The following is an 11490-nucleotide window of genomic DNA, read 5'->3' on the forward strand; positions in this document are numbered from 1 at the left end:
CATGCTGGGTGAAGATCCGCCAAATAATGTGAAGTTGCGACAGGCCGACAGCGGGTTTCGCAGGCTGTGGGACGTGGAGTTGGTGATCAAGGAGGGCCACATGTACCTGTGTCGTGGCTGGGAGAAGTTCTACCGTGCCTACGACCTGCGTGAAGGTGTTCAACGCGACTATGTGTCGCATGCGCTACGCTGACGACGATGATGCCAGTACGTTCTGCCTCTTCTTATTCCTCTACATTTGGCTTTGTCTCGCATCGATTGTTAACGGTCATTGTTGCATTTGGATAGGCAATGGGAGCAGCAGCAGCGACACTGGCTACAGCCAAAGCAGCAGCGATCCTGGCTGTAGCAAAAGCAACAACGATTCTGGCTGTACCAAAAGCAGCAGCGATTCTGGCTGTAGCAAAGACAGCAAGGAGGATGATCCGGATGGAGTGGGGAAGAAGAGGAGCAGAGTGGGCATCAGGATGAGGATGACCTAGCGATGATGGTGGCTGACCAAGGGCAAGAGATGGTGGTGGCTGACCATGGGCAAGAGATGGTGGTGGTGCCTGACAATGACCTCGCGCCGGTGGTGGCGCCGGCGATCCCACAGCTGGGCCACATGACCACGCCAATTGTGGTAGAAGACTACATCCCACTGCCTCCACCGCCTCGCCGCTCTTGGCGCATCAGGCTAAGGAAGAAGAAGGAGAAGAACAATGAGAACTGAACTATGTCAGGTATGTCAGATCTCCAAAATGATCTATATATACTTAGCTTTGTTTCCTCCGAAATGACATAAGTTAGCTCTAATATGCTTAGTTACCTATGTTAGCTCTAATATGCTAAGTTATCTCTACTATGCTTAGTTTCCTATAGGTTAGCTCCAAAATTACTTATGTTAGCACAAAATGACCAAGTTTACATAATAAGCTTATAGTCTTCTTCTTCTTCTTCTTCTTCTTCTTCTTCTCCAAAATGACATAAGTTAGCTCTAAGTTAGCTCTAATACGCTTAGTTCACTCAAAGATGGCATAATTAGCTAGGTTGGCTCCATTTTACCTAAGTTAGCTCTAATATGCTAAGTTATCTCTAATATGCTTAGTTTCATATAGGTTAGCTCCAAAATTACTTATGTTAGCACGAAATGACCAAGTTTACATAATAAGCTTATAGTCTTCTTCTTCTTCTTCTTCTTCTTCTTCTTATTCTTCTTCTTCTTCTTCTTCTTATTCTTATTCTTCTAGTATTCTTCTAGTCTTCTTCTTCATTTTCTTCTAGGTTAGCTCCATTTTACTTAAGTATGCTTACTTCTTATAGTCTTCTTCTTCTTCTTCTTCATTTTCTTCTTCTTCTTCTAACATCTTGTTTATCATTTTGCAGATTTGATTTAATTCACGGAAGCTTGCATGGATGGAGTGCTTCTTTTCCATTTGTGCTTTTATTTAATATCAATGAACTTGCATGGTTGGAACTTGTTATATGGATGGTGAAAACATGGTTATCAAAAAGCTAGGAAATAATTGAATCGATAGTGAAAACATGGTTATAAAAAAAACTAGGAAAAGGAGTACATCTTATTTGTCAAGATATATATGTACTTGCAAATAAACTTAGTACTGCAATATTCAAAACTCTACACTCAGAATTTATAAACTTTGAACTATGACACTACAAACTATGTACTGCTAGGTTCAAAAACTCTGAACTATTACATTATAAACTTTGTACCACCAGATTCAAAACTTTACACTTAAAATTTATGTACTTTAAACTATCACATTACAAACTTTGTACTACGAGGTTCAAAACTTTGAACTATCACATTATAAATTTTTTAATGGTAAGTTCAAAACTTAACACTTAGAATTTATAAACTTTGAATTATCATATTACAAACATTGTACTGCTAGTTTCAAAACTTTGAACTCCCACATTTTAAACTTTGCATTGATAGGTTCAAAATTTTACACACAAAATTTATAAATTTTGAACTATCACATTACTAACTTTGTAATACTAGGTTAGAAACTTTGAACTATAACATTATGAATTTTTTAATAATATGCTATGAACTTTGTACACCTAGAACTGTAATTTTGAAGTTTGTGGACCTAAATAACATCCATTGACAAGCGCTACACCACAGCTTTAAAGCAATAGCTGCATTGAGTGGCTAAAACTCACTATAGTGATGGACAGTGGGTCACTATAAATTTTATTCCAACTAATGCCTCTGGTCGCTATAAAGCACGTCGTTTAGAGAGGCCGCATTTAACTTTGAGGTTTTTAAAGCACTTAACAATTTGTTCTGGGTTCAGCAATAAGCTGGCAATCCCAATGGATCCATTTTTTTTTATGAAATTAGGGCAAATTAAAGGATCTTTAGTACGCGTGACGCTAACAAACAAAGTCATCGATCCATCCATCATTAGTCCGGTCTTAATGGAAGTTTCATGTCTTTATTTCAAAGACGGTTAGAAACAATTTAAACAAGTTCATCACAACAAAACTCGTTTCTCATCCCATGGAGCTAGCACATTGGAACAGGTTACTATCATGTAGTTTACAGTAGTTATTAATTTCTGGCAGTGCCATTTTTAAGATTCCCAGGTTTCGCGGGGTCGAAACCGCGGCAAGCATTGTGTTCGAGTTGGTGTCAGAGTACGTGTCTTCTGTGGCTCGGGTGCTCTTAGGAACACAAGAATCACACAGGCATGACATAATTGTTTATCCTGGTTCGGGCCGATGATGCCCTACGTCCAGCAGCTAATGATCCTTATAATCAAGAGCACCCAAAATCGGGGGTTACAACGGAGGGTAGGAAGAGATTTGGTAGGGGTTAGATTAGCCACAATGGGTAGTAACATGCCCATGTTACTACTCTATGTTATTATCTCTATAGAGGGGAGTAACATATGTGTGGTAATATGCAACACTTCATTTATTAAGCTATAGACTCATCTTGCCTTGATATGTGTGATGTTACTCATACTAGTAGTAATTAGCTATATTACCACATGCTTCTCTTTCTTCATTTATTGCTTGCCACATCATCTATTTTATCTAGATATGTGTGATGTTACTACCTATGTTACTCCCATTGTGGGTAGTCTTAGCTCGGTGCTAGTCCTAGGTTGCGTCGCTGCCGGTATATAGAAAGACAGACATAGATATATAGATATGTCAACCGATCCCACATAATTATGCATGTAGTCCTTATTTTATAGTTTCTACGGAAAACATAGCTTATCATTTGTCCGAGAATCATCAACATTATGAAATATGAATGGATATAAACAATTTCACACCCCAAGGCTCAATTACATCCACTAGTTAACTGACGACAAAGGGAGTCGTGTATCACGCGCAGCAACGGGAGTTGTTTATCACGCGCGCAACCTGGTCCATATCTATGACACGCCCAGCCCGTGTGTGGCCAAAAGGAAAAGCCAAATAAAGCTGTGTCAGAACCGAGACCACAAGAGAATGGCAACGTTATCTTCACAACTGGGACCATTCACCTGGTATTGTCCGTCCCTCAGGCGGTTGATTACGAGAAGTTATATTACTACGGAAATTGTACTGCTACAGGTAGTTCCTGAATGGCATTTAGCACGGGTTGTTGTGTAACGTCGATCCAAGGTTAAGATACATCTAAGGAGCTTTGTGCTTGTAATAAAGAATAGCTATATGCATTAGTCGATGTAGAAGGTGTGATATTAATATATTTCCTTTTCAAAAAAAGAAAGAGCTTTCACGTGTTAGATGTTAATAAAAATATAACATTAACGATAAATCATTGGTTGCAACAAATTTCAAACAGATTATAGGTGGGCATATCTAATAGTATCAACTCGGCAACAGTCTTCGACATCGATCTGTAAAACTAATACTTAATTAGGTCGGACATCGGTCAGTATATATAGCCCAATTTTGTTTTCGGAGGCTTGTCCCAGATAGGGCCACACGAGCTTGATTGTCACATGGGTGGACCGCTGTAGGTCATGAAACGGTACCATGCAAATAGTCAATTTATACTAACATATCTACATGCGGTCATTAATTTTAGAGTGCATGTAGAAAACATATGATAGTTATGAATTGGACAGGGATACTGCAACATTTCGTAATACGAATTCATATGGAGTAAAAAATTCACATGCAAAATCCAATGATACACATGCACTTGTAAATTAAGGTTCAGAAGAGACAAAGTGGATCGTGTATCACGCACGGTCTCGTCGATGTTTCACGACATGCAGCACATCACACACCATGATCTGGAAAAAGCAACGAAAGTTGTGTCATAATCTCCGAGACGTAAAGTAGGAGTCTATACACACACATGCCACATGTCAGTGGGCCGGCACTGTTTATTTATTTGTGACTGGCAGAGAATTGCGGGCCACTTACTAAGCGCGTGTGCGCCGGTAAGAATAGCAACGCGCGCGCATTTGAATTAGCAGCAACGGGTGTGCATCTGGAGAGCTGGGTAGCGCACGCAGGGACTTTATAGCCCAGTTCTCCCGTCTAAGGCCTATTTAGCTTTTGTAGTCCAGTTTGTTTCTGTCTAGATTCTAGCTCTATGCGCCAATTTGGATTCTCCGAGCTATTTTTTCTCTTTCGGGATAGCGGGTTTGTGGGAGAAGAATAGGGCGTGGACATGGTTTGACATCCATATGAATGTAAAAGTACTATTTTCGAAATTCATATATTTATGCTCCATAATACTTTATACGGGATTAATAATTGAATCGATAGTGAAAACATGGTTATCAAAAAAACTAGGGAAAGGACTACATCTTATTTGTCGAGATATATATGTATCAAATAAACTTAGTACTGCAAGAGTCAAAACTTTACAATCAGAATTTATAAACTTTAAACGATGACACTACAAACTTTGTACTGCTAGGTTAAAAAACTCTGACCTATTACATTATAAACTTTGTACCACCAGATTCAAAACTTTACACTCAAAATATATGTACTTTAAACTATCACATTACAAACTTTGTACTACATGGTTCTAAAACTTTGAACTATTACATTATAAACTGTTTAATGGTTAGTTCAAAACTTTACACTTAGAATTTATAAACTTTGAATTATCACATTACAAACTTTGTAATGATAGTTTCAAAACTTTGAACTCCCATGTTATAAACTTTGCATTGATAGGTTCAAAATTTTACACACAAAATTTATAAATTTTGAACTATCACATTACTAACTTTGTAATCCTAGGTTAGAAACTATGAACTATTACATTATGAATTTTATAATAATATGGCATGAACTTTGTACACCTAGAACTGCAGTTTTGAAATTCAAAACTTCACACTCTATGTTTTGTAAATTTATACTGCAACTATTGAAACTTTATACCCCTAGACGCAAAAACTCTATCATCACAAAAATTGTGTCGAAACATATCCAACATGGATTACTTTTATAGATCTCGTCGTAATGTATTTAATGGTGCGATCGGAACATGAAATAGATGCTTGACGAGAAAGTTATTATATTTTAAACTTTGTATACCATTTAAAAAATATATTTGACACAACACGTGGTCCGCTCCCATCACCACGTCTGTCCGTTATGCTTCCCTGAATACTTCGCGTCCATCGCGGCGCCATTCTCACTCCGTCTCCGCTTCCCCACGTGCCACGCGTCCGTGCGCTGCTACAGGGTGCAGCGCACGCGCGCCTTGTAAGATTTGGGAGAGAATTGAAGTTGAAGGCGTTGGGAGGAGATAAGATCGGAGCCTCCGTGTCCTTGTGCATGGTTTCGTCCACACGCACACGCACACGCATATAGGTAAATTAACTGGGGCACCTAGGTGCTTGGGCACCTAGGGCATCAGCCGTTAGATCAACTCATCATCCTATCGAGATATATCGGGTTTACAACTGCCCAACCCACAACCCGTTAAAATCATTAAATACATTGGCAAGCACACGAATTTGGACGTGTTTTCAAAAATATTGCATGCGGATAAATTAGTACCTATCATAATGTTTCGCATTATTCTGATGCTACTTAATTCGACCGTTTTCGAAAATAAAAGTTGCAGTCTAATTTGATTGCTTTCCATAATATTAAAAATATTTATTAGCCAGTCATGATTCACACCTTTCAAAAATATTGCATGCGGATAAATTAGTACCTATCATAATGTTTCGCATTATTATGATGCTATTTAATTCGACCGTTTCCAAAAATAAAAGTTGCACTCTAATTTGATTGCTTACCCAAAAAAAGGGCTCATACACTGCCATAATTTGGCCGAGGAATTAAAGCGGGAGGAAATCAAAGCATCCGGCATGCATTACATACCTATACGTGATCCACTCTCCCTGATTCATTTCCTACATGCACACACCCGGCTGATTTGACCTCTCCTTTGCCAGTCTTCCCCAAAAGCATACCCAGATCATCATCGGTCCATCGTTAATCTTCAGACGAGCATACCCAGGTGACGTCCCCCCTTCGTTTAGCTTGGCCATGGTAGCCAGTGTCACCTTCGTGGTCGCCGACTGTGGTCGTTTTTCTCCATCACAGCTATAGCAATTTACATATTTCTTTTCCATTTATAGGTATATTCATGCCTAGGTTACAGAGGTGTGCTACCGCAAGAAGAAAGAAAATTCTTGGGGTTGGTCGTGGCAATATGGCTGCAGCTGCAGACCACGATGACGACTTCATGGAGCCACCGCAAATTTGGAAGGTATTTCAATTCCTAGTTATACCATTTCCATATTAAAGCATGTAATGTTCGTCCTTAATAATAACAGTGCCAAGATATTTATGATTTCCCATTCATTTTGTTTTTTGCATAACACTAAGCAATGGTCGTGTTATTCTACTGTCGTCCTCACTGCCAACTGTTTAATGAGTTTAAAACCCAGGTTGCATGGCAAACTTGTGTTCTGACTGAGTATCATCCTGTTGTCTGTTGCCATACCTTGCTCATGTTTGTCGATACAAGTTTAATACCCAGTTCAATAGTCTGATAGTCTTACTTCCGACTTATTTCTAATTCCGACTGAGTATCATTTCGGTTTCATTATTTCAAAAAAAATGTACATTAATTAGAGGCGCATATTTGGAAGGTATTTCAATTCCTAGTTATACCATTTCCATATTACACACGTCCCGCAAAATTTTTGGAAGGTATCTGACGGGAAATCAGTTCGGTTTAATTTTGCAAAAATTGACTGACCATTGATGACAGCCACATTTTCGGAAGATGATACCCTTTCCATGTTATACCCTTTCCAAAAAAAATGGATAATTTCGGTTCGTTTTTTCCAAAATGATAGACCACTATTGCACAAGCCACGCCATGCAAATTTCTTGGCAAGGTATTCAATTCGCATGCATCATTTATTTCTGGAAAGTTCGCATATATATATAGGACGCTAGTTTGGGACACCTAGGTGCCCAGGCACCTTGTCTAGATGCCGTCAGATCTGTTATTGGGTATAACCCGTTAACAAATAGGTGTTTATTTTTGCGTTTTATTGTCCATCGGTAAGAAATTAGTTTCCATATGTCTGTTTGTAATTCATACCCCATACGAACTTTCCAGAAATAAATGATGCATGCGAATTGAATACCTTGCCAAGAAATTTGCATGGCGTGGCTTGTGCAATAGTGGTCTATCATTTTGGAAAAAACGAACCGAAATTATCCATTTTTTTGGAAAGGGTATAACATGGAAAGGGTATCATCTTCCGAAAATGTGGCTGTCATCAATGGTCAGTCAATTTTTGCAAAATTAAACCGAACTGATTTCCCGTCAGATACCTTCCAAAAATTTTGCGGGACGTGTGTAATATGGAAATGGTATAACTAGGAATTGAAATACCTTCCAAATATGCGCCTCTAATTAATGTACATTTTTTTGAAATAATGAAACCGAAATGATACTCAGTCGGAATTAGAAATAAGTCGGAAGTAAGACTATCAGACTATTGAACTGGGTATTAAACTTGTATCGACAAACATGAGCAAGGTATGGCAACAGACAACAGGATGATACTCAGTCAGAACACAAGTTTGCCATGCAACCTGGGTTTTAAACTCATTAAACAGTTGGCAGTGAGGACGACAGTAGAATAACACTACCATTGCTTAGTGTTATGCAAAAAACAAAATGAATGGGAAATCATAAATATCTTGGCACTGTTATTATTAAGGACGAACATTACATGCTTCAATAAAATGAAGGAAATTTTGTAAGAAAACTATTACACTTGTACTAAAACGTATCAAGTATGTAAAGGAGGATCGCCACATGTAGAGGTGTTGTGGCCAGGAAGCTGGCACTTCTTGCAGACTTTATTAATCTTTGACTTTGTCAAATTCTCTGGGTTTTGAGGACAACCAGTTCTGTAGTGTCCTTTCTCTTGGCAGAATGAACATTTCCGTTTTGTACGTACACCACCTTCGGCAGCAGATTTGAGCCTTGCTGTCCTTGGACGTCCTCGCTTCTTGCGTCGGTTTGGTGGAAGCACATCGTCATGAAGTTGAGCTTCCAAGATGTCCTCGTCTTCCATTTCATTGGCACACTCATCATCTGATTCCGCAGATAAATGTGTAGATGTTGTGTGGACTTGAAGTATAGCCGTAGCATCTTCTTGGGTTGGCATCAAACGAATCTCCTGTAAAGCTTCAGTAGTTTTCCTCATTGCAACATGGTACACATCAACTGATGCATCACCTTTGGACGATAGGTCCATGCAAGCTTCGAATAACAGGGTATGCCGGTGAGTCCTCGAAGCAGCAGCATGCATGTTGAATCTGCTTTTATTTCCTTCTCGGGCATTGCTCGTCCATCTTTTCTTGATGTATTTGTCTGGAAGATTCCGGCACCCAATATGCATCATAACCTGACACAAAAATGAATAATATAATTTGACTCTAATTTCCTTGGGAAAAGAAGACTAGTACTGAAAGGGTTCATTGTGCATACCCTGATTATGTGTGAGCATAATATGCCCATGTGTTCAAATAACCTACAAATACATCTGTACTCCTCTTCATCTTTCTTTACATGAACTGGAAACTCCAACTTACTCCAGTTTTCCCTCGTATCACATTCCATGTGAACTGTTATGTATGTGCCATCATCTCTGATTTCTTGGACAAAGTAAGACGCACTCATGTATACCTGGTCGCTGAACTTCGCAAACATGGTGTCTGTGTAAACTTTAGCAGCTTTCCTCTCTATTGGTGATCCACATCTCGGCTGCCTTGCATCCTGCGAATATGAGAAGTGGCAACGGCATGAGGTATGGTAATGAATCTCATTTAGAAAAAAGAAAAGGTATATTTGTATTATAATATAAATGTACCTTCGAAGTGTCGAACTCAAGTTTGTCCTCAGCCGCAATCCTATCAGCAATAAACTTATCGTATTGTTTAATGAAGTTATGCATGGTTGATGATGGTGAAACGTAGGCTTTAAGCACATGATTCATGCACTTGCTGCGTTGCGTTGTTGTCATCTTTGCGAAGAAAAAATCTTTGAAGTATGGTGGTGCCCAGCGATCACGTTTATCCCACACATCTTGTAGCCAGGTGTTGCTATGGAGATCATACTCAGCAATAAGTGAGTTCCAAGCACCTTCAAACTCATCTATGGTCCTTGTATGATTAAGAACTCTATGGAACTTGTCCTTGAAATCAGATGTCTTGCTGTAAAGATTAGGACCAATATGTTCTTTGGCTTTGTAAAAAATGTGCCATTTACACCACCTATGGATTGTGTTAGGGAGTACAGCTTTGATGGCAAGTTCCATGGCCCTGTTCTGGTCTGTATTATTTGTACAAAATAATTAGAATGTTTTAAGAAAAGAAAATGGAAAAGTGCTGTAAGGGTATGTGGAGAGTAAACCTGTGAGAATTCCAACTGGATGCTTATCTTCGACAGCTTTAAGAAAAGTACTAAACAACCACTTGAAGGCATCCTCTGATTCTTCTATAACCAGTCCGCAACCAAAGATGACAGTCTGGAAGTGATTGTTTACACCCACAAAAAGACCAAAAGGCATACCGTATATATTTGTTTGGTAGGTAGTATCAAATGTGACCACGTCACCAAAGTGCTTGTAACTATCCCTAGACCAAGCATGCGACCAGAAAACATTTTTTATCTTTCCATTCTTTCCAACATCGACAGCATAAAAGAAATCTTTGCTTGATTTTTGCATTTCTACAAATAGCCGTAATGTCTTCTTGATGTCATCTGTACTTTCTTCAATTCGGATTGATTGTTTAACACTTTGAAAATACGTCCTAGAGAAAGGCAGCATCGATGCTCCTCCGGCAATCCCGGCTATATATCCATACATTTGAGTTGTGGTGCTGTTGTTTTCCATCATATCTTTCATAATGCGCTTGGTGCCCTCACCGATTTTGTTATGTGATTTCCAGTTGCGGGTCATACCTGTGCTGGTTGTAAGGGGGTGATTGTGTTCTTGCCGGAGTTCTGTGATGATCCACTTATGTTCTTCATGTCTGTGTATGCGCATCATGGCACCGCAACCTCTCTTCACAGATTTTTGAACCCCCTTAGATGGCTTGCCCTGAGAAAGGAAATACAAGACAACAGAAAAATTGAATGATCCCACAATCATGAATTATTTTAGTTTGAGCGATAAACGATAAGTAGTACATACCTCGCATGAGCATACAAATTCGATGTAAGTAGTGTCACCAGCAACATTTTTGACTTGTTTACGAATTCTTATACCAAACCCGTTTCTCAACGCGTACATGTTATAAAACTGGAAGGCATCCGTGTCTTCATGGAATACCTGGCCTAAAAGAGGATCCATAATCATTGCATCGCAATATTCTGGTGGAATAGTAACCAGCGCAGTTCCGGAGTCATCACTAATTATAAAATATATAATGAGTCAGCACTGAGTACAAGTTTCTAGAACAAAAATGACTAATATGTCTATTACGTAGGGAAGATGAGTATAGTAGTATCAGAAATGACCTGCCACTGGTAGTCCTGCCTTGATTAGAACAATCCAGTGAAGAACATCCTTCCGTGCCACCAGCGACATCTCCTTCAGAAGGAGTGGTCATTAGGTTTGCGCTTCAGACTATGGTGTTTCGTTGTGAAATGGTGTGTTTGGGAAGGAGGGGTTCTCCTTTTAAATACCCATACGTGAGATAGGAGACTCCACTAGCCATGATCAGTAACTGATTCGGGTTATTAACTCTTAGTTATGGTGTGATTCATTGCCTAGCTAATTACTAGGAATTAGCGATTTGTTGCATTCACTAGTAGTGGTACAACGTACAAGGCAGTGCACAAGCACTTGCTCTGCTTCCATTTTTACGGACGATTTTAGATTGCTTCTTAATTGCAAGACACCTAGTTAAAGAATCGTCGCTGAATCTATATTAAAATTGATGTTTGCTATGATACTTTGCCTGACATTTTATGTTAAAAATTGAACTGACTACTGTGACCACTAT

At 39.1% G+C, this 11490-nt stretch overlaps 1 protein-coding gene across 1 annotated transcript; it reads right to left on the minus strand.

Annotated features, from left to right (window-relative positions):
* Positions 1-8264: 8264 nt before the first annotated feature.
* On the minus strand, positions 8265-11072 carry LOC141026697 (protein FAR-RED IMPAIRED RESPONSE 1-like). The gene is made up of 7 exons (XM_073503541.1): positions 11003-11072; positions 10677-10819; positions 10445-10583; positions 9893-9976; positions 9351-9811; positions 9167-9256; positions 8265-8885 (listed from the first exon to the last, which is right to left on the minus strand). Exons 1-7 carry the CDS (start codon positions 11070-11072, stop codon positions 8265-8267), a joined length of 1608 nt encoding a protein of 535 aa, XP_073359642.1.
* Positions 11073-11490: the final 418 nt, after the last annotated feature.

The sequence above is a fragment of the Aegilops tauschii genome, chromosome 7, assembly GCF_002575655.3.
Source record: "Aegilops tauschii subsp. strangulata cultivar AL8/78 chromosome 7, Aet v6.0, whole genome shotgun sequence".
In the NCBI taxonomy this organism is placed as follows: Eukaryota; Viridiplantae; Streptophyta; class Magnoliopsida; order Poales; family Poaceae; genus Aegilops; species Aegilops tauschii.

Bases quoted from the DNA above. Each gene is read 5' to 3' on its own strand.
- LOC141026697 (XM_073503541.1), bottom strand. From the start codon at position 11,072: ATGTCGCTGGTGGCACGGAAGGATGTTCTTCACTGGATTGTTCTAATC. The intron at 9,812-9,892 runs GTTTACTCTCCA...CAAATAATACAG, and splicing joins TCCAGTTGGAATTCTCACAG to ACCAGAACAGGGCCATGGAA. The intron at 8,886-9,166 runs GTATACATGAGT...TTTTTGTGTCAG, and splicing joins TTGCGAAGTTCAGCGACCAG to GTTATGATGCATATTGGGTG.